We start from the raw sequence: 27,118 nt of genomic DNA on the forward strand, positions 1-27,118 counted from the left end.
AGTGTTTCTATACTGTTTCTAACAGTAACTATAATCTAGTCGCTCACACCCTCTTTCCTACTGTTGCTTATATACAAGCATTTTTATGGTTAATTTTTCTTTTCTTGGCATTTACTGAACTTTGCCCCCAGAGAGGTTTTCATTTATTTATTTTTACAATGACAAAATTTTTCATAGTTGGTGGTATGGGTTGAACTGTGTTCCCCTCCCACCCAAATTCATATGTCAAAGCTCTAACCACCAGCAGTTTATAATGTGACCATATTTGGAAACAGGGTCATTGCAGATGTAATTAGTTAGGCTGAGGGTGTAAAAATTTTAATAAACAGAAATATCAGTTAAACAGAGTTGGGAGACCGGAAGGGGGAGCTTACATGCTCTGTGAGGGCAAGGATAACAGAGCTCAACCGGAAGAAGAAAGATTCCTCTTCCTTCCTGCAAGGACCCAGCAAATGAAAAGCCACGGACCCTTTGTTTACTAGAGCCCTCCCAACTTCCTTTTCCCCTCTATAAAAGCGTCTCCTTCCCTTGCCATTGGAGGACTTGCATGTGGCCCACAATGGTTACAGACCGCAAATTCTCTGTTGATTCTGAATAAACCCATGTTTGCTGGAGAAACATCTGACAGTCTATTTGATTCAGGTCAACAGGATCATACTGGAGTAGAGCCAGCCCTTGATCCAATGTGACTGGTGTCCTTATAAGAAAGGAGGATGTTGTGTGAAGAGAGATGGCCATGTGAGGCAAAGATTGGCGTAATGAAACTACCAGCAGAGGAATACCAAGGACCCTGTACAATTTTCCCTCTTCCATACTGAACACAGATTTTAAATGGGTATTTTTCTGTTATAAGGAAGTTGTTCATTTTGAGGAAAATGTATTTCAAGACTTTCAATCCATGATCTGAGTGCTCAGGAAACTTAATTCAATAAATGTGTCCTGGTGGATTAAAATTATTCATAAACTTAGCAGATAAGCAAATCATTCCTTTAAGAAATCAGAAAACTCATCCTTTTAGTAAAAACTGAATACATTTTAAATGTAATGTTGTATTAATGTGATTGAGTAATTGATAACAAAATTTTCAGTCTCGTGAATTTTAAAAATGTCATTTTTATCTCTCTAGAGCGAAGTTTCCAAGGAAATGACTCGATGTCCTACCTTTCACTGCATGTATGGGAGGGAGGAATGGCCTCATCAGCATCCTCACAGGGAATGAATTCAAGAGTGACTAGAAAAGTGAATTCTGGTTTTTGAGATACTTAAAATTAGATAAAGGGAAATAACATAGAATCTCTTTCTTTGATTATATTTATGTAATTTAACTCAACAATATTCATTCAGCACACACTATGTACCATGAAATGTGCTAGGGACTAAGGAAACCAAAATGAAGGAGTCATAAGCCTCTCTCCTAGAGCTCACATCTTAATAAGATAGACAAGAGTGTGGGCAAGAAATGAAAACGCAATGTAATATGTGCTATAGTGTAAATTAGAATAAAGTGTTCTAGAAATAAAGATAAGGAATGGTTGATTCTAACTGAGTATGTTGGGGAAACCTACACGAAATTCATTTTAAGGGGATCTTGAAGGATGATGAGAAAGTAGTGGTTAGACACCATGGAGAAGGGCATGACTAAGGGGATAGGAGGGAGGAAGGTTGAGAAGTCAAAGGAATCTTTCCGGTTTGGTACTGGCTGAGCAGTGATGTTTCTAACAAAGAAAAAATACCATCACTTATTTAGCATCTTCTATTGATACTTGCCAGGCTTTGGGCTATGAATAGAAGTATGCAATGAGGTACTGTAACTGAAGGTACCACCACATTAAAAAAAAACTTTGGTGTCTGCCAAGGCGGGGTGCGGGTTGGATGGATTGGGAGATTGGGATTGACGATTGGGATTGACATATGTACACTACTATGCATGAAGTAGTTGGCTGGTGAGTGCCTACTGTATAGCACAGGGGGAAAAAAAGGTACAATCTTTTTGCAGGACATATATTAAGTTAACCTGAAAAATGCATTCAAATATAAATTAGGTGCAGACAAGTACTGTTTGATTCCACTTATTCGAGGTACCTAGAATAGTCAAATTCATAGAGTCAGAAAGTACACTGGTTGATGCCAGGGGGCGGGGTGACGGAGTGGGTGTGGCGGGGGGAGAGGAGGAATGGGAAGTTAGTGTTTAAAGGGGACAGAGTTTCAGTTTAGGAAGGTGAAAAATTTGGGAGATGGATGATGCTGAGAGTTGCACAACAATGTGAATGTACTTAGTGCCACTGAACTGTACAGTTACATATGGTTAAAATAGTATGTTTTATATTGTGACTTTTACCACAATGAAAAAACATTTAAAAATAAAATAAAATAAAATAAAATAGTAGTATTTTGAAATACAAATAGCTACAGTTACAGCAGCTAATAATAGTAATTAGCTACCAACTTTGTTTCTTTCTGTAGATTTGTTTCTTTACATAGCTGTAATCATTGTAAAAAATTTTTAATCCAGTTTTTTTTCTATTAAAATATACCATAATTTTTTCTCATTATCACAGCCTCCATATCTATCATTGTTATTGGCTAGGTTACATTCTACCACATTTTTCTTAAAATTCATTTACTGTTGAACTTTTACATTATTTCTGTATTTTTTCAAAATAAACAATGTTGTGATAAAAAAAATCTTTAGTGCCTGGAATTTGTTTAGAAAAGGTGGTACAACTGCCAACTAATGTTTCTGCTTCCATATAACTGAAGATTCGATTTCACCTTTTAAGGCAAGTTCTTCATTTGTTTGGGAAAAGCAACGCAGTGAGGTTTTTTCATGCAAATAGAACCCCTGGGATGGAGATGGAGAAGTTTGAGATGATGAGAGCAGAATCTGTTCTACCCCACATGAAGACATTGTTTTCACTAAGGGTTGAAATCTACTGCTATAGATTCCTATTACGACTAGGAATCTGGCCTTAGAGGGGATGGAAGAAAATCTGTGTTACCTTCATTTTATGCTAGGAAAAGTTGAAGGACTCTGGATGCTGGGTAGGATGGAGATGGGAAAGACACCCCTTTTGGGTGAGTGGGCCCCGGCACCATGACAATGGCAGGCTAAGGATAATAATGGACAGGGGAAGACTCCCTGGTACAAGAAATGACCTACATTCCAGGAATACTCATCCCTGAAACCTGGTTTTAAACTTCTTTTCACCTTGTAAGCCCTTTTTATTATTAGATTTCAGTAAAGTTTGGTTAAACATTGAAGTTGCTCTTACTTGTAGTAGCTTGCCAAGGGCTACCTTAACAAATTACCACAAACTATATGGCTTAAATAACAGAAATGTATTGTCTCACAGTTCTGGAGTTTAGAAGTCCAAAATCAAGGTGTCTGCAGCATTGGTTCCCTCTGAGAGCTGTGAGGGAAAGATCTGTTCCAGGCCTCTCACCTTGGCTTGTAGATGGCCATCTTCTCCCTATGTCTCTTCACATCATCTTCCCTCCCTGTGTATCTTTGTATCCAAATTCCTCCTTTTTATAAGGACTCCATCCATACTGGATTAGGGCCACTCTAATGACTTCTCTTTAACTTGATTACCTCTACAAAGACTCTATCTCCAAATAAGGCCACATTCTGAGGTAGTGGGAGTTAGCATTTCAACATACGAATTTGGAGAGCTCATAACTCAACACATAACAGTGTTCCTGGGCAAATTAAAAGCAAAGTCTGTGTCCACACTATGGGAGAAGTTGTATGAGAAGTGTGGCTACAGTTTGGAGTGGCTGATAACAAGGCCAAGCGGTTTGGAAAAGCTGTCCAGACTACAGTAGTCTAGGCAGATTTGCGGACTGTGAACCATTCCTGTTGGGATTCCTAAAATGTTGGAGAAGGGAATTCTGAAAAAAGCCTGTATTTCCTATTGTCAATTCAGTTTGGAACTTATACATTATTATCTAGGCATTTGTTATCTAGACTAATGCAGATGGAGATACCTTAGTTATAGGTACCATTATCCCCATTTTGTACTAATAAAACCACAACTCAGGACATTAAGTGACTCTCCTAAGACCCCACTACTAGTACATAGCACAGACAGTTCTCAAACTCAGGGGTATTTTTGTGTGTGACCCCAAATATTAATCTTTCCAAAGGGAAAAGAGAGAGAGAAGTAAATTTGAAAGTAACCAGTTCCAAAAATTATTATTTCTATGATTAGTAGGTAAACTATCCATCACATACACCATTATATCCCTGGTGTTTGGCACATAGTAGGAGCTAAAAGAAATACTCTTTGAAAGACTGAATAACATCCAAGTAGAGATTTACAGATGGTAAAGAACTGGAAGAGAGATTGGAAGGAGAGAGTTGATATTAGAGACATGAATAGTAAGGAACAAATGAAAGAGAGAGGAAGAGGAAATTTCTGAAAATGAAACTCTGGTAAATATTATCTGGGGACAGAAGGAAAACAGGTATAAGTCAGGGAGAGGAAAATTTCACAGAAAGAGAGAAAAATAAACAGAAGTAATTAATGCCATAGGGGTTAAAGAAAGAAGGGTTTTCAAGAAAAAGGCAATGGTTAAAAATACTTGGATCAAGAGCCCAGAGTTAGGGTGAGGGAATCATAGGATACCTCTTTCTCCAGGACACCAAGGAAGACAGAGGAAGAGAAGTTTAGCAAAAATGTACACAATTTTTGAGGTGAAGGGTAGAGAGGTGAGTCTGCATGATAATATGTTTTCTTTAAGGAACAGGTAGTTGAGACATACATTGAGAGTAAGAGAATCAACATGAAGCAGTGCCTGGAGAGCAGAGGTAAAATCTTGGTGGGGTGTTAGAAAAGAAAGTTCTCTGAAGAGAAAGACTACTAAGTTCCAGCCTCAGGGAGGCCAGAGTGACTGATTTGGAGAGTTTTGCTTAACAAAATCAGTAGTTGGGAGCAGGAGTAGCTTGTTGAGGAGAGAACTACAGAAGGACAAAGACAAGGTGACAGATATATTTAAAACGTTTGGTGAGAGTACGATTGAAACAACTGACTGGATCCCGGCTAAGTGGGAAAATAAGGAAAAGTCAAGAGGGTGGAGAGGTGGAGGGTCAGGAAGGCCTTGATGAGTTTGAAGAAAAGTTTAGAAATGAAGGGACAGAAAATAATCTATTAGACATCTGTCTCTTTTTAGAAGTTCAGGTAGAGTGTGATTTATTTGGGCACCCCTTACTCTCTGAAGTTTCTCCTGTCTCCAGGAACCACGATATAAAAAAATTAGTGTTTATAATTATGGCTTCCTGAGATACACCTTTGTGATTTCCATTTTGTATTAACTATCTGAAATGACCCCAATATTTCATAATAACTATAAATGGAAAGTAACTTTTAAAATTGTGTAAAAATTAAAAAATTTTAAATATATATATAAATATATATACCCCAATAATAAAAAATGACCCTAGGATTCTATTTATATTTTAGTGACTCTTACAGCACCATCTGTCAAAGGTACTTTAACATATCTTTTAATTGTAGAGTATCACAAGAGTCTTGGGGATTATATTTTCCTTAAACACAATAGAAGACAAAATATTTTAAATTCCAATCAGGAAAAAAAAGTTAGAGAAAGATAAGTTTGTATAATAAAAAGAATAATAATTCCTTTTAATCTCAGCATTCTGTTTTGAAGACTTACATTTGTTCATCTCTTTCAGAGACTATTGAGTACTTAAATTCCATCCTTCTCATGGCAAAGCAATGCTGGCAATGTTCAGACCTGCCTTTGTAACCATAAAGTAGAGTAACAACTCCAAACGGGTTTTTTTCTTTTCATGTTTGTCAATAGCCTTTTCAAGCATTGGTTATCTTTCAGCCGGCTATTCAAGTCCCTCTATAAGTGAAAACATAAGAACAAGAATGATAAAATGACATTACCAACCTAGGGAGGCTTATTTCCACTTCCTGTTCTTGCATCTCAGAGAACCACTGCAGGATTTGATGAGCAGTAATTTGCTTTTCCATTTCTTCTATGCTCACATCTTCTGCAGGAAGTATGATAATTAAACTAAACTCATCACCTTTGTAAGGTAATTCTAAAACCTGGTAGTTCATGGAGGACTCAGAAAAATAACCTGGAACAGAGAAAATAAAATATTAATATACTTGGCAATTCCCAAAATAGTGCTTTAGAGTGTGATTTTTTCATATTACCGTATTTTGTTCTCAGAAGAGTCTTCATCATTGGAATTTTGACTGCTGCACCATATTTCTGAGTGAAATTCATCATCCTTGTGTCTTCTTTTCTAAATTTCTGTTTCCAATCCCCCTTGAAATAAATAGCGTTCACCAAAACAAGCCGAGTCAGAGGGCCAAATTCTTCCCCTGAAAATATGTTTTTAATTTTTCCTGTGAAAGGAATAGAGGAAGAGGTGGGAAGAAATATGCAATAGTTATTCAAAGGAACTGCTTTAAATAGAATTAAAACAAAAATTTATTTTGCTAATCAATTAAAAACAGGGTGCTTTATCATTTAAACTTGGCAATTTTGAGAACAAAGGGGAGCTTTGTTAGATATTTCACTTAGAAACAGGTACAAACAGGATTCCACTAGGAAACAGGAGGTACAGGATTGTCTTAGGCAAATTTGGACAGGCCTAGTAATGGCCTCTCTTTAGTGAGATTATTTGTGTAAATTGTTTCTCAGACAGAAAGAACAAAAACTAAGTATCTCTTCCTCATATTTGTTGGTAATTTTTAAACTTTATTTCAAGGTTCTTCAGCAGGTCAATCAGAATTAATACGTTAATGGTTCACTCAAATCCTCCACTCTTGCAGCTGCAGCCACTGACCACTGGGAGAAGACAAGAATAGAGTTGCTAGTATGATATTCCTCTTCTAAAAAACCAGTCTCCTGGACTTCACTGGTGGTGCAGTGGTTAAGAATCTGCCTGCCAATGCAGGGGACACGGGTTTGAGCCCTGGTCCGGGAAGATCCCACATGCCTCGGAGCAACTAAGCCCGTGCACCACAACTACTGAGCCTGCGCTCTAGAGCCTGCCAGCCACAACTACTGAGCCCACGTGCCATGACTACTGAAGCCTGAGCGCCTAGAGCTGGTTCCCCCACAACAAGAGAAGCCACCACAATGAGAAGTCCGCGCACCGCAAGGAAGAGTAGCCCCCGCTCGCCGCAACTAGGGAAAGCCTGCGCATAGCAACGAAGACCCAACGCAGCCAAAAATCAATTAATTAATTTAAAAATAAATAAATAAATAAAAATAAAAAACCAGTCTCCTATTTCTATGTCCAATGAGTATTTCCAAGCTGTGAGTCAATGGCATGTTCAGGTGCCATGGAGCTGTCTAGGGATGTGTATCATTGTGTATCCCAATAATAGGACTTTCCTATGAACACTGCTCACAGCACCCTTCTCATATTTTCAACTTATGCTTCCCCATAGGAGGCTCCCCATGAAAAATACAGTGGCGTCTTACACATCACAGTTTTTTGTAACAGAACGAATGAACAAAGAAACAAGCTACTATTAATTGAGGACCTGATATATGCTGTTCCTTTCACGTACATTTTTTTTAACCTTCCAATAATCCTGAAATGTTTTAATAGTATCCTCATTTTAAACGGAGCATAGTTTAGAACTTGTCAGAATTTGAACTCAGATCTGTATGAGTTTAATCTTGTGTTCAACTGTGTCACTCAGTAGTGCCTTTGGAATTTTTGCCAGCTTACACTTAAAGTTTAGATTACAACTTTATGACAGAACTATCAATATTTATTATGAAACATTAACACATCCAACTAACATGAGTTAATTATTTACAGTATATGTGGGAAAGAAGGCATCTGAGATGGACAGATCTAAGTTTTACCTGGCCAAAGATATTATTCCTGCTGCCATACTTAAAAATCCTATACTTAAACAAAAATTATTATTAAAATTCTTCCATCAAGAATTCTACAAATAGGTATCTCTCTCAAACAAAAAATAATAATCTGTATACCTTTCAAAGCAGCTTACAATTTTTCTCTGTTTTACAATTTAGTATTAATTTGAATAACAGGAAAGCAAAATAGGAGATTTGATCCCTCTGAACCATAATTTAATAGGAAAATATTCAACCATTCTTTACTTTAGGATATTAAAAACCATGAATACAATGGCAAATAATGACTTTATGAAAATGGGAAACTTTACCATCTGTTTTGCTTTCTACCCAGGTACTTATTGTCTCTGCACAAGCCTTTGCATTCTGAAAATCCACCAGTTTTATGGCACTCTGAAAAAATTCCTTGTTGCCATGGAGATACTGTTCTTTCACAGTGAATCCTTCTTGAAGGTAGAGGGCATTGGCAAGATTAAATGTAAATTCTTGTTTTTTCTCCGAGATGGCAGAGAAAAATGACTTCAGCACAGAAAATTCTTCTCCTAAAAAATAATTATAATGTATACTGACATATTGAACAACATAAAAACAACAGCTTCTCAGCTTTGCTTCTAAGCGCTCTGATTCATATCACCATTTTTGGCACCCTTAGGTATAACTAATGATCCTTTCTAAGTTAGTATAAATATTTTAAGCATTTATCTCCTGTGGAATATGCATTTTGTAGAGAAATCAGCTCTCATATAGGAAAAAAAATGTCCAGGTAAATTTGAAGTTTGTCAAAAACAAGAATATGCATTTAAACAGGCTGAAGGAAACTCCCTCTTTATAATCAAATTTAGCTCATTCTTAGTTGTTGGAAAGGTATCTTTAGAATCTCATTCTTTGCATAACATGCAATATTTATGAAAGAGGAATACTAATGAATGCTGATGGCAGCTAAGACAGTGATGAGCAATCCTTTTCACTACTACTTTTATTTCAGCTTAAGAAAGAATTGCTCTCTTATGAGCAACTGTGCCTGTCCAAGTTTTGAAATTTATGAGGTACCCCTATAATTATCTCTGGAGATGCGTAAGAATCAAAATTACATATTTTTTCAGGTTCACGAATCTATATACTTTGGCTGTCTTTGTGAACAATAAAAATCTTTAACCATTCCAACTATAACCACTAGCCAAATGAGTCTGTCAGAGTCAGCTACGAATCACTGTTGGCCCATTGCTTATTTATCACTGGGTCATTCTGACCACTATGTTTTCAGGAAGCTGTATGTGCCGTGAGAGAATTCAGCTCTGATCGTTACTCAGTGGCTTCCTATTTATTACCAGAGGGCACCAATATTTTTCATTCCCTTCTGGCTTAATTCTGGAACTCAATTGTTGAATCTGGGAACTGTATTTCAAATCCAAGGTTCCTTCAGAGCCTTTGTTTATTTTGAGTTAAATACTGAAAATACCACTTTCATAACTTAAAAGTTGATTGCATGCAATTAATCTCTATTGAAGAAAACACAAATGGTTCATCATTGGGAGATGTCCATTGAATAAAGAGGGAAAAGAAAAGACTGAGAGGAACTTGCTATGAGGTGTCTATTGGAAATAAGGTGTGTAAGTGTGTGTGTAAACCTTTTATCAGAGAGCTAGCAGCCCATAAGGCATCTTTGTGCAAATAAGAACTCACGCCCTCACTGAGTGGTGGTGGTAGGCTGCATGCCCATATCTTGTCCAGCTGAATGGAGACTACATTTCAGTCCCCACTTGTCTCCTTGTCCTGGTGCTCTTGTGCAGATACAACCTACATAACCATAGAGCAGGCTTGGAAGGTATATGGCATCATATTTCAAACTCCATGATTCTCCATTTGTGGGGATATAGACACAGACATAAACAATTTTAGATACAAAAACTTACTTCCATATGATTGGATATGAAGAATATCAATAATTCTTTACAACCCTGGAATTCCTTACATAAGGAAGAATGTTAATCTGTTTTACTTGTTTATACAATGATTTCAGATGCAATCATTTCTTGCTGTTGGAAGCTGAGAGAATATCTCAACAGCTGACAGCCTACAAAGAAGACTTTCTGAGGGAAGGTATAGAGCTTCTCCAAAAGAATTAAGTAAGGTCAGAAATAAAGTGGCAGAATTTGAAACCAATTTTCAGAAGTTTGTAATTTATGAACATCTTTAAAGGAATGGGGAAAAAAGGAGAGGGGGAGAAAAATATAGTTCCAACTCATTTGTCAGAGCAAATAAATTTATGTCATGTACTTAAGGTCTAAGACTGTTTGACAAACAGTCAGCTGCCCTTTGATAAATCAGTGGACTCAGAAGTCAATGAAAAAATATCACCAATAGCACAAGTTTGGAGAATATAAAGTTATCTGCCTTATACATTTGATTTAATTTACAGATTAATAGTTTCTTTTAGCACAGATCAAAAAGAATACATATCCATGGCTCCTAGTAAGCAATGAGAATAAGTTTATTTCATTTCCTAAAATAGAGCCATGGGAAACCTACCAGTCATGGAGTGAATGTGACTTTTGGTTTGGTTGTACCAGACCTCCAAAAAATGTTCTAAAATTTAGTACATGTTTACTTCTCCTGCTCTTAAAAGCCCAAAGACCAACCGTGTGTACGATGTGAGAGATCCAAAGATGAAAACAAAGGTAGTCATAGAATTATAGATTATTTTAGCTGAAAGGTCCAGAGAAATCATCTAATCCAAACTCCTCTTTTTATAATGAGGAATCTAAAATCCAGAGAGATAAGATAACTTGAAAGATGCCCAGTCACAAGGTCATTTGTATGCTTAACTGAGACAGGAGTTCATGCTCTTCTCTTCCTATAACCCTCTTGGAATAAAGAAGCACCTTTAAGTTAGTCTTCGATTAATAAGCAGCATCATTAGAGGCAAAGCAAAATGGAGTATTATCAGATGCTCAGTAAACTGGAGAAGGTAAATTCTGAGCAGACGCTTTGGCAATGGGGAAAGAAGGATAAGTGAGGATACTGAGAGCTCCAGTGAGGGTAGGATGCTAGGAGTTGTATGCCCATCTGAAGAATAAGCAGTTTAGATGTGAAACAGGTTGGTAGCCGGAAAAGTAAAATATAGCCTGACTGAACAGATAGCACCGTTTGACAATCAGAGGGAATTGAAGGCAGGGCCAGGACCAAGATGGGTCAATGAGACACTCATTTTGGCATAAAATTTAAGGAGATGCCAACAAATTCAGTAATCAAGATAAATAATATTTTACTGCAATATATTTTTAAATCAATATTAACACAAAGAAATCCAGAACAAAATAGAAAAATTTTAAATAAATAAAGACAGGCTCATTGTTACTGATTTTTCTTTTTGTCTTGGGTTCCAGTATGGCTCCGCTAGGCACTACCTTCTGATCTGTCACACCCTTTGTTCTACCCTTAACACCATTTTGCTTTTCTTTCTTTTCATCTTCCTGCACTTTTTCTCTCTGTTCCCCTCCTTAACTCTGTGTCTTCTTTTTCTTTATTTCTTAATTTTCCCTTCATTTTCTTATTTTCCAGAGTTTAATATTTATATTTTCTCCCTTTTTGGCTGGTCTTCTTTTCTTTTTGTACTTATCCTCCATCTGTGCCTCTTTCTCCCTCCCTTAACCAAGTATAATAGAAAGGAAGTTTGGTAGATTTTGTTACGTGTGTTAAAAGGTTAATGTTTAAAATTGTCTATATATACTCTTTCAAAGAAAATATTAAAATGTTCATTATTGCTCTTGTGACCTATAACCCTCAGTGAATCATTTTTAGAATTAGTTCTGGGCAAGTTACTCAACCTTTCTCTGACTTGGTATCCTCATCCGTATAGCAGGGTTATGTCTGCCTCACAGAGTAATTGTGAGGATTAAATGAGATAAGCACATAAAACAGTGACTGGTACACTATATATATATATATGTTTGATAATCTCATCATTATTATTGCTATGATTATTATTATATTCACAATCCAGAGTTGTTAAGACTCCCATGATCCTCTATAAGATGGATTCATTTAAAGTAATTTAAATTTCGGAGGCTCTAATTTTGCTAGTTTATCGTGCAATCAACTTTACATACCTTCATAAATGTTCTATTACTTTCCAAAGCAGTATCATGTGATATAAATGTTTCTGGGACGGTGTAGTGGGATTTGCTGAAATTAATACAGACAATGAAGACTAGATCTGCAACACAGTGGCTTCGTTTTACATTATCCACAAAGGAAAACTCTTGCAATTAACTTCACTATCACCAACTTCTTTTCTACATAAAATTGCCCTTATTTAAAATGAAGCAAATAAAATCTTGTAAATAGTTTATTCAGAAAAACAATTTCCTAAAAATAACTACTCTGTGCTAAGGCAAACATACTGAAATTGGTCATAGTTACAGTGACTAAATGTCCAAATCAAAAATCTGGAAGTCACCTCTGATGTTTAGGACACAGTATCTGACAGTGATATAAACATTTTAAACTAAAATGGAAATTGAAAGCACAGGATAGCCAGGGAGATGGACAACTACCCCCTGAAAAGGGATACCAGCACTAAAGCATCGACACAGTATCCCAGACAGGCCTTTGGGACGCTAGAAAACAACTACTCACATGCAATGGGTTATATAAATGCTTCTTTTTCAAAATTTTCTTTAAAAACTATTAAATAAGCTTTTAAAATGAATGCTTTTTCTTGGTCTCATTTAAGTGAAAATGTTAAATTCTAATTAAAAACTAATTTTTAAAAGCTTACACAATAATAAGAGATGCACACAAAGATTTCTGGGTGAGGGTACTCACTGAAGCATTTTTATAAGAGAAGTGTTGGATATTACCTAATGAAGAAGGGTTAGGTAAGTATGCAATAATGTTTTCATCAGAGGCAAGAAGACGCAGCAATTAAAAACTACATTCTGAAGCAGTTGCATGATACAAAGAAATGATCAGAACACAGTAAGTGCTAGTAGAAGAATATGTGTATACATATATACGGGTGTATATCTACACATACACATACACACGTGCACACACAACATAATCTCACTTAAAACTGGCTAAAACAGGCTAGAATAAAATATACAGACATAGTCACAATTTTTATGTGTATAGAATTAATTTTTTAATAAATTATTTTGGTAATATTTTCATTAAGAAACAATTATAATTATTTACATTGACAATTATTTGCATTTAAAATTCACCATTTTATAATTTCATACTTTTCATAACTTTTTATATTTATTAAAGTTCTATGACCCTGAGCTTCTCTGATAGTTTAAAAATAAATTTGGTCAGATCTTATCCAGTATAAATAATCATATGTAAGAATCTCACCATTTGAGGTTTCTTGAAATTTTAAACTTTGTCTTATCTGCTGTTCTGTTATTCCTTTTGCTCCCAGTTGTACCATTCCAAGGGCCAGAGTTGTTCCAAAAGGGGAAATTATGATGTTGTTCTTATGAGATAAACAAACAGCTTGATAAAGATCCACTGCAAATTCAGTATTTCTTTGAGCCAAGGGGCTTGAGGCTTGACTTCCAGAAAAAGTCAATAGGAGACTCCACAACAAAATCTTATCCATTTTGACCTCTGTGCATTGGTTAATTCAAAATTTGTTAGTTTTCAAAATAATCAGAGTTTACCATAGTAAGCTCAATAGAAAGATTTCTATTAGAACTTTCTGTCTTATTAGAACAAACTACCACAAGAAGATTCTAATGTCAATTTCCAGACTAAGCATCTTCTATTAGGAGAAATAGGCCATGTGCTAATAGCATTTTTAATATGCATTCAAGAAGCAGTACAGATGTACTGCAGTTTTTTTTAATTAAAGGAGAAATTATAATGCTGGAATATTATCAATAGCAATACTATCTCTGAATAGCTATGTGATAGTTTTTTGCATCTTTTCCATGGTTTTAGATGGGATACTTGCAACTCTGATATCAAGGGAAATTTCTGTTCGGACTACTCTAAAATAGTTTAAAGAACAAAAGGAGAAATGGAATAAAAACCGGACACACTCCAGTGTGGTTTTGAACCTATAATATTAGGAAATTCAAGTATTCTAAATCAGTTGAGTAATCTGGCTAACTTCTTACAGCAACAAGTCTCACACTTTACGGAATGGTGAAATAACCTCCAAACCCACCTCATACTTTTCCAAACAGAGGTTTTAAAAACTCAGAAAAAAATTATAAAGAAACAAAATTACAATCAAATATAAATGGTACAATAACAAGAAATGAAGAAAGCAATTTTTTAAAACTCAAAGAATAATCTGACAAATAAATTAACAAATATAAGAAAGCTGCGACTGAAAACTGTAACCAATTCACAACACTAATGACACCGTATTAAACTGCTCTCCACTAAAACTCCAGGAAATTCAACCATCTCATTACATCTGGAGCAGAATGAGTTTTACAATATTACTGCAGACTTAGTAGAATACTGACTCTGAAGTATTTTAAATTTTAAGTACTTTAAATGAATAAATTTTAAATAAACTTTCAAAGTATTTAAAATTTTAGTAACACTAGTTTTACCTTACAAATAATACATTTTAGTCACTTTCAATAACTCCTAGTTTAATAGGTTACTAGGAAGTAACCCTTTATTGGCCGTAAATATGAAAACCTCCGGAATAATGTTTTGTTAGCCTTAAAGAAATGAAGAACTATATTTCTAGTGTGTTTTGCAGATTATTAGGAAGGCTTCCATGACCCCTAAATGGCTAAGAATCACTAAGAATCACTATTATACATAAAGATTACTAATAGTCGATTATTTTCCAAAACTAAGTTGTAGAGTCATTATCTAGATATTTCCATTTCTTTTCTAATATGTGTAGTTAAACTTAGATATACAATTTACAAAGAAAAAAATACTCAAAACACAATCCAAAGCAATTGTTAGAAAATAATGTGTTGATAAACTGCAAATATAAATATATGCTATCAAGCAAATGTCTTATTCAAGATTAAATTAGTACATAAGGTTGTGAGAGGTAGTGCAACAATAGTAAAAGTAAAAGTGTAAAAGATGTTTTACATGCAGAATAAATTTCTGAGTATCATTTTCTAATATATTCAATATCTCAGAAGATTTCTGACCAAAATATCAGTTTTTAGATACATAAGTAGTCAAAATGTTATCAAAAATTTTAAGTCATCAAGTGGCAATTCGTTTGGCCCATTTTTAAGTACTTGGTTTATATTAGAATAACAAGCAATATTATGAAGGATGTAATTTTTCCCTAGTAGTAGAATCTGGGAGTTGCCCTATCATTATTAACAGTCTTAATAATTAAAATGTATATTCTTTGAGCATCCATTTCTCCCAGGAAATTTATAGGCCCTTAATAAACTACAAGCTCATGCAAAAAAATCGTTTTAAAAATTCACTTACCTCATTGGGTTTTAGATTGTGTCTCATCAGAAAACACAAAGTACTGGTGAACTAAGCAGCCTGATGAATAGTCTTATAAGAATTTGACCTTCAAATTTGTAGTGAAAATTTAGGGAAAATTTAATCTTTTAAGGAAAATAAAAGTAATGTGTTAATTTGATACATTTAAATAATAGCTGCACCAAAGTGAATTGAAATGCCATTCCCTTACTCTATTAAACACTCATGGTCAATGTTGTTGCATACATACTTTATTCAAACGCTATTTAATTTCAAGGTACTTACCCAAAATTGGCTTCTGATTACTCACTGTAATGTTACAGCTAAAATGTGTCTGCTGGGAAACACTAGTACATGGAACACCTGATCAGTCAAGGCCAACTCTACTTATCTTGAACATTGCTCAATTAATTCCTCTAAAACCAAAGCAGGTGTTCACAACATTTGTACAGAAGGACTAACATGACCAGGTTAATGATCAATTATGAAATATGCAAGAACTGAGAGAGAAAACAATAGAATTTTTAAAAATCATTAAGTTTGAATTATTATTTCATCCATTATTCCACTTCTTTTATAAGTAGAAACAGAATGTGGAAGAATGTGCCAGTGGTTGTAAATCTGCTAGTAATTAGTTCTTTTTGTTTTTTACAGAACTTCCACATCAGATTACCAATGTATTCCATCATAAATATTTCAGAATGCCTATAAGAAAAAGAATATAGTTAAATCAAGTCCAAACTGCAGAGACAAATCACTGCTGTGTTTATAGAGTTCTCAACAATTCATCAAATTATACAATAGTCAGAGGAGTTTCCTGGATATACAAGGCCCATTTGAATCCTTAGGAAACAGAGAGAATACTGAAGAAATATAGTCTTTATGTTGAGCAAAAACACCAGATTAAGATTATTGACTTACCAAATTATCAGGATAATATCAAGATATTATTAAATATGAATAATTTGATAATAAACATTGGTGTTACTTTTATATGCTTTTAAAATTCTACATGATTTTCTCTACAAACAGGTTATTAATAAAAAATGGATGTATAATTGAATGGGTTTTGATCTCATTTTTCTAGTGCAAATCAATCACCTCAGGGACTTCCCTGGTGATGCAGTGGTTAAGAATCCGCCTGCCAATGCAGGGCACACGGGTTCGAGCCCCGGTCCGGGAAGATCCCACATGCTGCGGAGCAACTAAGCCTGTGCGTCACAACTACTGAGCCTGTGCTCTAGAGCCTGCAAGCCACAACTACTGAGCCTGCGTGCCACAACTACTGAAGCCTGCGTACCTAGAGCCCGTGCTCCGCAACAAGAGAAGCCACTGCAATGAAAAGCCCAACACAGCCAAAAATAAATAAATTTTAAAAAATACTATAAAAAAAATCACCTCAATGGCAATCAGATATTAAACACATTGTGTTATTCATCAGAGGCCTCTGAGAAGAGAAAGGGAAAATTTGGTCCAGTTTCAATTAAACAAATATTCACTATTGATCACTAAATATAATATTATTTCTGATAAATTTATGAGAAAGGAATAAAATTAATGTAGATACCTTTTTAAAAATTCATTAAAAAAAAACTTTTGCAAGGACCCTGTTAACCTCTTTCAATGTCCTAACAGGGCTATAGCTCAGGCCACAGAAGCCTGATGACAGTCATAGGCTGTCTCTTAATTTACTAAAATTCTTAATTTCCCATCTAGGCATCTCTAAATGTTTTCTAAATCTTGGGTTATATTCTAATATTACTTACTCTAGCATAAGCAAACTCTATTCCAGCTTCAACTTAATGCTGTTGGAGATAATTTTCCAAACACAGAATTACACAACACGAGAACATTATCATTCCTCTTGTTCTACTCGGCAATTCATAAATAAGTCTGAATGCCTAAGACTATCGTTCAATCAACGCTCTTCTACCCATGCAGTGACACCAGCAAATATCCATCACAAGTACCCTTGGCTACCAAATTATTATGTCTGTACATTACTCAGATGATAATGTGACTTACCCAGGGAAAGGCCATTACTTTTCCTTCCGATGACAGAGACAGACACTCTGTCTTAGTAAGATCACTTAATGAAGTTGTTCGGTAAGAACCTCATGTTATAGCAGTTCCAGCAGAATGTATACTTTCCTGTCTCTTGGGTAGTAAAAAGCAATGGCCATGAATTTCTCCTCCCTGGTTTAAGCTCTTTTAACTGACAATAAAGATACCATGATTGTCCATAAAATATTGCTGCAAACCTTTGAAATATTTTCACAAATCTGTTTTCTCTATAACTCTATTTGCTCCTAGATCATCAAGAAAAAAACATTCATTAGTGAGAGCCAAAGCATCCTGCTATAAATTTGAGCACCATCATTACCGCCACTGTAAAAAATACACTTGAATGTGTATAAAAATAATAGCAAGGGGTTGCAGCTTCAATCTCATTATCTTTCTTAGCGTTTTATAGTTTTTTTTTTAAGTAAAAATGTATTTAATTCCAAACTAAAAACATATAAGCAAGCGCTCTCATTTGTAAAGGACATAAAAGTTAATTCTTCCATCTGAGTATGGATTAATTTCAGGCATTCTTTCCTTTGTCAGTTTGCTCTATATATTTTGAGTGATAAGAGGGAAATGTTCTGTGAAGAGAACAGGCTAAATTATATTTAGTGTAAGTCTACACAGTACAAACAAAGTAGCCTATTGAAAATTATGGCACATCCTATTTTGCCATTTTTCCACTGCAGAAAAAATGGCTCTTAAATAATTGAACCTAAATGTTAATTTCAGAAACAGCTTATAAAGTCTTCAGTTCTATTAACATTTGATAGGTGAGACCCTGCTACCTGCCTGGCACAATTAGATGCTGTACGATATAAAAGAGTTAAGACATAATAACTAAATGTCTTTTTATTTTTTCCTTTTGTGAGTGTTTTTGTTCCACATTATTAGAAACAGTAACATTAAAAGAGACTTTCATACCTTAAAAGTTCTATTCTCATTAAATATAGAGAATAGACAGCTCTATTAATGAGCTGAGACAGTTCCTCTTAATTCCTTCTACCAAACAGGCCCTGAAGTTAACTAAGGATGAATTAGGCTCACACACAGCATAGTGCCATGCACACATAGTAGGCCACAGAGAGAAGTTCTGTCTACATGAACCAAGCTATTTCAGAACAATCACTTCAAACAGAGTCGTCTCCAGGGCTGAAAAAATATAAAATAGGTCTAGTAAAAGAATTTCCAAATTATAACAGAAAAACTAGAGGGCTCATTCAATCTTTACTTTAAAACCATTGCATTTTATGTGCCTTCACTCCAGAAAGCTGATGGCAGGAGAAGTGTATTCTATTTGTATGTGTATACCTGGTGTCTAAAACAGTTCCTTGCATATGCCTTCAATAACTGGTGGGATAGATGGATGGATGGATGCAGAAAAGGGCCTTCACGAAGTATTTGGTAACCATTACATCTCTTTAACATCTTAATATTCCTTTAAATTTCTGGAAATAAGGTTCAAATTTCACTCCACTGTACTGTCACCAATCTATGATTCATAGATCATACGCTCTAAGTTTGAAATGATGGATTGTCCAATCAAACCTGCCAACTAATCCAAGAATTCTCTGCAACATCCCTGTGAGAGTTATTCAGCCTCTGCTCTTTGACATCTCAAGGAACCCTTTGGACTAAGGCAAAATTTTTCATTTTTTAAAAATAATTTACTTTAAATACCTTAAAGTTACAGAAAAGTTGCTGATATAACACAAAGAACTACCATCTCCGTCTCTCCTTCTCTCTGTTTCTTCAGTTGTTAACATTTCACCACATATGTGTGCTCTATCTATATACCTAATCTCTCTTTCCCTCCCTCTCTCTCTTTTTCCTTTCATATATATATATATATATTATGTATATATATATATATTTATGTATATATATAGTGTGTGTGTGTGTAAATATATGTGGTGTGTTTGTTGTATACATAAATATATATAAACATTATAATTAGTATTTTTTGAATCATTTGAGAGCAAGATGCAATCACAATTTTCAATCACTCCTAAACATTTCATTCTATCTGTCTATCTATCTAAAACCATGAGTTCACATTGATATCTATAATCCCAATCCCAAATTTCAGGCTTGTTTCTAGTGTTCTCCTTTTCAAATTTTATAAATACCTTCTATAACAGTGAGATACTCGGCTCTCATTATCCTCTATATATTTACTAATTTATTCATTTATTTACTCAATATTTATCTGTACAATATAACCAATCTCCCAACTATGCTGGTCATCTCCACTCACCCCTCTGCCTTCCCACCCACTAATTCCCTCTCCCATTGACCCCTCCCATACTCTTGGGTCCAGTAAGCTTCTTTCTGCTGGGTCTTCTCTCAGCTCCTCCTACTTCCTTTCCTAGCTGTACAGTGGGCCTACTGCCAGCAATTCTGTACCAAGATGAGAAGTGAAGATGGGAAGGAAAGGGAAAATAAGAAACCTTTTCAAGTTCAACAGGGATTAGGAAGAAATTCTAGAATCTGCCTTCTTAGCATTGTGCCCGTCAGTTCTACTCTCTTTCTTCACTGCAGCTTTGAAATATTTGAGGATAGTTTGTATCTCCCATGAATTCTCTTTCTTAAGCCAGACCTCCCCATTTCTTTATTTGTTCCTCTAGAATATGGTTTCCAGGAACATTACTGCTCTGACAACATTCTCCAACATTTGTTGAGATTGATTCTTCCAAATATCTTTCTCCTACATCTTTCCCATATGTGATTGTCATTCAATGAGAAGGAGAAGGAATATTCATAGAACTCACAACGTCTGACTCAGGATTCACTTAAATGTAGATGAAATAGGCAACTGTCTTCTGAAAATCCGTCTTCTGCCACCCTCTCTACCAAACTAAAGCATTTGTTCCACCGATGCTGAAAATTCTACAGTTAGAGTTCATTCCACTGACTTTATACTAATAAGAAATGCATGAACAGAATAGTGAAAGGTGAAAACCATGGCCTTTGGAGTAAAACAGATCTAGGCTCCAATCCCTACTCTGCCATCAATAATTGGGCACTCTCCTAATGTATCCAAATCTCAGATTTTAACCCCTTAAAATAGATATATCTTATACAATTATTGTGAGGTTTAAATATGATAAACTTTTGCAGTTACTGGACAGAGTAGACCGTAGAACCTTACATATTGTCAATTCCTTTACTTGTGTGTGTTACTGCAAAATTCTTAAAAAACAAATATTTTTAAAGGAGTCTTTAAAATACAAAAAAAAAAAACTAAAGTTATGTGAATGAATTGATTAATTATTCCTACAGGACACATTAGCTAATGTACCATAAGAATACTGGTTGCCTAGTAGATAATATTTATAAAGAAAAATGGATCAAAAAAGTGATGTGTTTCAGAGCCAAACAGTCCCGACTTGACCTTACACATAAAATGAGCCTTTTACACACCCAGTCCCCTATTTTTCCCCCAAGGCTATTCCCTCTTTGGTTGTGCCATGCCTCTCAATTTTAGAGTATAGTATAACAAAGTATAGAAGCAAAACATATGCAGTAATTTCTCAAGAAGTACATAGAAGGATAAATATGTCATTAAAAATTAATAGTAATAGCTGCTATTGACAAGGTGTAAATGCATTATCAGAATCATTTTTTAAAAATCTAGAAAGTGTATATAAGTCTGAATGCTTTTCTAAGTCAAGTTTATATATTCACTGTGTCAGTACATATTTAATTTCAATGCAAATTGATTTTACAATGAAAACTGACCAAAAATATTTATCTATAGGAGCAACAAGAAGTGTGACTGGTTAGAACACTTTGTTCTGGAGTTGTACATTTTTTATATAAAAACACTTGAGAATAGATAATACCAATTGCTATTGCCCCCCTCTTTAGCCACATTTTTCTATTAAAATGTAGAGAAAGTGAAAGGTGATGGATAAAAGCAGCACTAAAACATTGTTTCAAAATGAAGCTTCCTGAAGTTCAAATATAAAGTAAAAGAAAGGAGCAATATTTTTTTAAATTTATTTATTTATTTTTGGCTGTCTTGGGTCTTCATTTCTGTGAGAGGGCTTTCTCTAGTTGCGGCAAGTGGGGGCCCCTCTTCATCGCGGTGCGCGGGCCTCTCACTGTCGCGGCCTCTCTTGTTGCGGAGCACAGGCTCCAGACGCGCAGGCTCAGTAGTTGTGGCTCACGGGCCCAGTTGCTCCGCGGCATGTGGGATCTTCCCAGACCAGGGCTCCAACCCGTGTCCCCTGCATTGGCAGGCAGATTCTCAACCACTGCGCCACCACGGAAGCCTGGAGCAATATTTTTGATTCCATTTTTTTTTTGCATTTTATATACATACTTTATGTGACCATGAAATATTTATTTTTCTTTCAATTAGAATGGCTTCTTATTCCTTTTTATCTTCAGATCACTACTTGTGTCTTGACATAATTGCCTGGTTCTTCATTCACGATCCAGAATTTCTTTGGGAAATAGGCTTTTCTCATCAAATACTGCTTTCAATGCTACAAAATGATGAAGAAAATGACATATAAACTATACTTGGCAAAAGATCCAATTAAATGAAATAGTGGGGAGAAATTTTCAAACTTCACTTCTTCTCAAAATGTGGATGTTCTTAAAACCAAGAGTGCTCTGGGAAAATTTCCTCTTAAGCTTCTGCTATTCCTTTTAGTTCAATTTAAATTTAAAAGTTAAATTTTAACAGAGTTTGTCCTATTAATGTATTTATAACAGGGTAGAGATCTACCATTTAACGGGAGAAGTCTAAAGAAGCTTGTGTTTTCCATTCTTGTTTTTTAATCTACTTAACAGCTATCAAGGACTCATAAAAAGCAAAGAACAAATTATTCTGTATTGAAATAAGACAATTAAAAGCATCAACACACAGTTTGACTGTCTGCATGACTAAACAAGTACGTCTGCAATCACATCCTTATAACATAGTTTGACCTGCAGGGATCTGTGGCTTCAGAGGAAAAAGAGCCAAATTATCCCCATGAATGGTTATACGTGCATCAGTGAGAAGCGGGAGGAAACTGTGCCACGCATTCAAAAAAATAATTTTGGCCTTTTGCTAAATTTTGTCATTTCAACAAATGTTTATTGAAAATATATTACGTACTGTGCTCAGGCATAATGGGGCACAAATATGACTAAGTCACAGGCTTCCTCCCAAATGGCAGAAAGTGGGAGCAGTAGCCAAATAACCAAAATGTCATCTATAATATGACACCATTCTAAGAGAATATGAGCAATGTAAATTGTGGTTAAACATATAAAGAGCTTATAACAATACGCAGAGATCAGAGAAAAAGTTTTAAGAATTGGATGCTATTTGAGATAGATCTTGAAGCCCAGAGAGGATTTTCATTGATAATGAGGACTATGGAGATGAGGAAGGGTTTGCAAGGGGGAAAGGAAATGTCAACTAGAAGGAACAAAGTAAATACAAGTATGGAGAAACAGAGCTACTCTTCAGGTAACTCTGAGTAATTCAGTACAATTTAACCTAAAGGAGAGGAAAGTAGAATGAGACTGGAGCTGGACTGAGGGGCACTTTAAGTACCAAGCCAAGAATTATGAAACAAAGAAACTACATTAACATTGAATAACCTCACAGTATAGAGGCATCTTTATATATTTGGATTAAAAATAAAACTAAAAAACTCTCCACTTCTCTTACAAACATAACTATAAAAGTCAGTATCTTGCCCCCTTTGCTCTTGGATATTATACAAGAAAAACCAAGAAAATGAGGGGAAGTAACTCCGTGAACAAATTTCACGTTCAGCAAAACCCAAAGGTAGATGTAACCTGCAGCCTACAAAACATGAAGAAGGGTAGCCAAACAGCTGAGATTGAGCAGAAGTTACACAAGATAAATCGATCCGCATGGAGAGTATAAGAAGGCCAGCAGCAGCTGCAGCATTTCAGAAAGTGCTGGTAAAGAGATGCTCACTAAAGATGAGGGGCTCACCCTGCGGTCCAAATGTGGTATCTTTCATTTATATCTACGGATGCTACACGGGGTGAAGAAGGCTGGGAGCAAAAGCTCTCCCCAACCTCATTTGGTTCAGCGAAACATATGAGGCAGGACTATATAAAGAATCACACCCACGAGCCATTTTCTGCTAAAAGCAGTTCGCCTCTGTAGGTTGTAAAACTTGAAGGCCACACTGATCCCATGTCCCAGGCTCTCACCCAGGGACCTGCTACAAATTTCAAGTCTAAGAAAACCAAACTCATTAAAGATAATTGATTAAAAGGGTAAATTTTAAAAACTGGCATAGCATGGGCATAAATGTATTACAAGCAAAATTAAAAACTAAACAAAATGAATTTTAAAAAGAGCAGCAAAACTAATCAATACATATATCGCCACCAGGAACATGTTGCCCTTGGATAAATACTGTTACTAAGAATTTTGCCACAAATTAAATTTTAAAACTTGAAAACGCTCCTGTCTCTACGAAAGAAGATCACAGAGCAAAAGTCCCTTCATCTCAGGGATGAGATGAAGACACGACGGGAAGTGATGAAATGTCAGCTGGCAGAGTTCAGGAAAAAAATATCACAAGTGAGAATAGACTGCATGGTAACACAATGGGAAGCGTAGAGTGTACGAGTGAGAAAAATAAGATGAAAATAAAAAACAGAACAAATTAGAGGGAAATGATAGATATTGGGGAAAAAAAAACCTAACAAATACATAAATGGGCTGAGTCCTTAAGAAAGAAATATTAAGCAGAAATATTTTAAAGTGTCATGTAATAAAACTTTCCTCAAATAAGAGACAACCTGACATATATAGAAAGGACATACTGTTAATTACCTCTTTAATAGCCCTATCTGCAAATAGAGTCACATTATACGATGCTGTGGGATTAGGAATTTGTGGAAACACAGTTCAGTCCATAGCATATATTTTGGAACTTTTAAATGACCAGTGAAGCTGCAGGAGCTTCAGCCTTGCTTCTGCATTTTTGGTAACTCAGTTCCAAACACAATCAGTTTTATTAATGTGTCTTCACTTTTCCAAAATCCTGATCCCTTTATTTCTTGGTAAATTTGGTATTTCTTGGTATAATTTATGTCTTATATAGCTTAGAGATAGCCAATCTTTGTTATTGGCCTGGGACAATTTTTAAAATTGTGGCAAAGATGGAGTTTGATGATATGTCTAGTGGAAAGAAGGAGTTGGAGGCAAAAAGGATATAAATAAAAGACCTAACTTTTCTTGCTCTGGGGGAAAAAAAGGACATAACTTGTGCCAGGAATAATAGAAGAGTCAAAAACAAGGCATATCCTACTAAAGTTACTAGACTTTAAAGATAAAGGCAGAATCATTTGGCAACCAAGCAAAATGATCAAGTCACTCAAAAGAAGAGAAATATATGTATTGCATTTGATATCTTCATAGCAATGATCAATACCAGTAGACAGTAAAGAGAGCAACTCCCACAAGATAAGTAAGGAAAGAACATGTGAGGTACGAATACTATAAACATCCAAACTGCCCATCAAATCTGAAAACTACCAACGGTTTCAACATGCAGGGAGTTCATGGACTATTGTTCCCAAGAGTCCTTTTTGAGGAAATTAATACAACATAAACTGAGAAATGACTGAGGAAAAGATTTGGTGGTGAGCACCAAATATATTTTAACGTAGAAGTGAGATTAAAACAACATAAAGTTTAGGATGACAAATTAGAAGGCAAATGCCACATGCCTGACAACGTAGAAATGATACAATTAACAAAAATTGGGAAAGTAAGAAAGAAATTTCATTCATGATAGATCAGTAACAGCTGAGAGACAAAGGACTTAAACCACCAAGTCAAGGAATAGCCGGATAAGCAAATTTAACAAAACAAAAGCACAAAGAAAAATCATATTATTGAACAAAATTGTGTGGTGGAAGAGGGGGAGGGGAATGACGAAACATGTTCATTTATCATCAGTTAGCATGGATTTAATTGTTACTGCCCTAGAAAAATAAAGGGCTACAACAATTATAATTATATGAATCTATAAGTATAAAAGTACTACCAGAACAAACATATAAACCCACCCCCCCACCCCCAAATAAAAACGAAGAAAAAGATTACAGGTCCAGTGAAAACTTCAAAAAATATATAAACAGTAAATAGCAGAAAAGAGTATGAGAAATACAAAACCAAACTGTCTAATATAACAACAAATTTAAATGTGCTCAATTTCATGATTTTAAAAAATGGGTTTTTTAGTTGGATCAAAGGCAAAAAAACCCGATTCACATCTAAAATAAAATGATTCTGAAAATTTGAAATAAAAGGATGGGAAAAGTATACCAGGCAAATCAAAATCAAAAGAAAGCAGGGATCAAAATCTAAAATCATAGATACACGAAGAAACCCTCAAAGGATACACAGACACTCGCAGTAGTGGTTGCCAGAAATAGGTGATAGTGGGAACTGGACAGATCAGCATCATGGAAGGGAGGTAGACTTCTCACTGAACAATTTTTTATATGTTCTAATGTTTGATCAGTGTGAATATATGCTGCTTTTCATATAAGAAAGTATATGAAAAACAGCATATTCTGTTTTTTGATAAGACAGAAATGCAACCTGGACCTACCTCATAAGCAAAGTTACAAATGAAAACCCTTTCCACTTGCCTAACACCAGCGGTACAAGATAGTGTGGATTTCTGCACATTAGCAGTTGATTCTGTCCTCTGTTGTCTGAAGGTAAGCACATCAGAATCACAAGGCATTCTGAATGCCTCAGAGCTCTCCTGAGGTCCACTGTGAAAGCCAAAATGTTACTTCTGAAATAAACCCTAGCTGGTTTACTGAGATTTGTCTCTCAACTAGACAAGGAATTTTCATTGTAATTGACTGGGTTTCAGGACAATTAAACCAATAACTAACCAATAGGCCTTTGCAAGTTCTTTGACAGGGGTAATCTTTCTGGGATAATTTATTTTTCTGAGTTAAAAAACAAATGATAAAAAATTCATATGCAATTCATATGCAAGGGTAGATACCTGTTTTCTGGGCCTGAAGCTTACAATTTGGGGAGCTTTCTTTAAGAAAATGAACATAAAATTGCAAACACAAAATTATTCATAAAAGAGGTTATGTACTTAGAATGAGAAAATAAATCTCAACAAATTACTGGAGTTTTGTAGAGCTGAATCCTTTTCTTCTCAGATCTCTTTTAGGAAAGGCACCTGAAATGCTTACCTGGAAATGATTCCTGCTTGCAACCTCGCTTCCTCTCTTCACCCAGAACACCCTAAAACCCCCAGCAACTCCTAATACTCACAAGGGACTTTGTAGATAAGGCTTATAAAACTTAATCTACATTAGCTTCACTAGCAATCTCCTTTATGTGGCGAAAGCCATGTCGTTAACCTAACACCTTCTAAATGAATAATGGTCATCAATTCCTCTCACTATTCAGAGTAACAGCATCTGCTGGGTTAATGGCATAATGTTTGCATATAAGTGAGTCTGCCGTGGATTATGATACATGTGAGAAACCATTAACCATTTATTGAACCTGTTTAAGATTATCAAAGAATGTCTTTAACCTTGCTGTGATGACGTGTTTTCTTGATGAACTTGGCAAGGCTCTTCCCAGTTATTCAATCAAACACTAATCTAAGTGTTGCTCTGAAGAAATTTTGCCTATATAGTTAAAGCCCCTAATCAATGGATTTTAAGTAAGGAGATTATCCTGGATAATTTGGGAAAG

At 35.3% G+C, this 27,118-nt stretch overlaps 2 protein-coding genes across 5 annotated transcripts in view; both read right to left on the bottom strand.

Annotated features, from left to right (window-relative positions):
- SERPINI2 (serpin family I member 2) overlaps nucleotides 1–19,252 on the bottom strand; it is a 64,690-nt gene extending 45,438 nt beyond the window's left edge. For all 4 annotated transcript variants that reach the window (XR_014262616.1, XR_014262617.1, XR_014262618.1 and 1 more), the window contains exons 1-4: nucleotides 13,243–19,252; nucleotides 8,193–8,423; nucleotides 6,192–6,386; nucleotides 5,920–6,112 (exon numbers count right to left, since the gene is read on the bottom strand). Coding sequence is in view for 1 of the 4 variants with exons in the window: in XM_082458421.1 (XP_082314547.1) it covers nucleotides 5,920–6,112; nucleotides 6,192–6,386; nucleotides 8,193–8,423; nucleotides 13,243–13,489 (866 nt within the window). In the remaining 3 variants the exon portion in view is untranslated. The remainder of the gene's footprint in view (nucleotides 1–5,919; nucleotides 6,113–6,191; nucleotides 6,387–8,192; nucleotides 8,424–13,242) is intronic.
- Nucleotides 19,253–21,372: 2,120 nt separating this feature from the next.
- WDR49 (WD repeat domain 49) overlaps nucleotides 21,373–27,118 on the bottom strand; it is a 152,515-nt gene continuing 146,769 nt past the window's right edge. Inside the window, 1 exon segment of the mRNA XM_082459466.1 lies at nucleotides 21,373–21,875. Coding sequence (XP_082315592.1) covers nucleotides 21,814–21,875 — 62 coding nt within the window. The 3' untranslated portion in view covers nucleotides 21,373–21,813.

This window comes from Balaenoptera physalus (genome assembly GCF_965194825.1).
Source record: "Balaenoptera physalus genome assembly, chromosome: 4".
Taxonomy (NCBI): domain Eukaryota; kingdom Metazoa; phylum Chordata; class Mammalia; order Artiodactyla; family Balaenopteridae; genus Balaenoptera; species Balaenoptera physalus.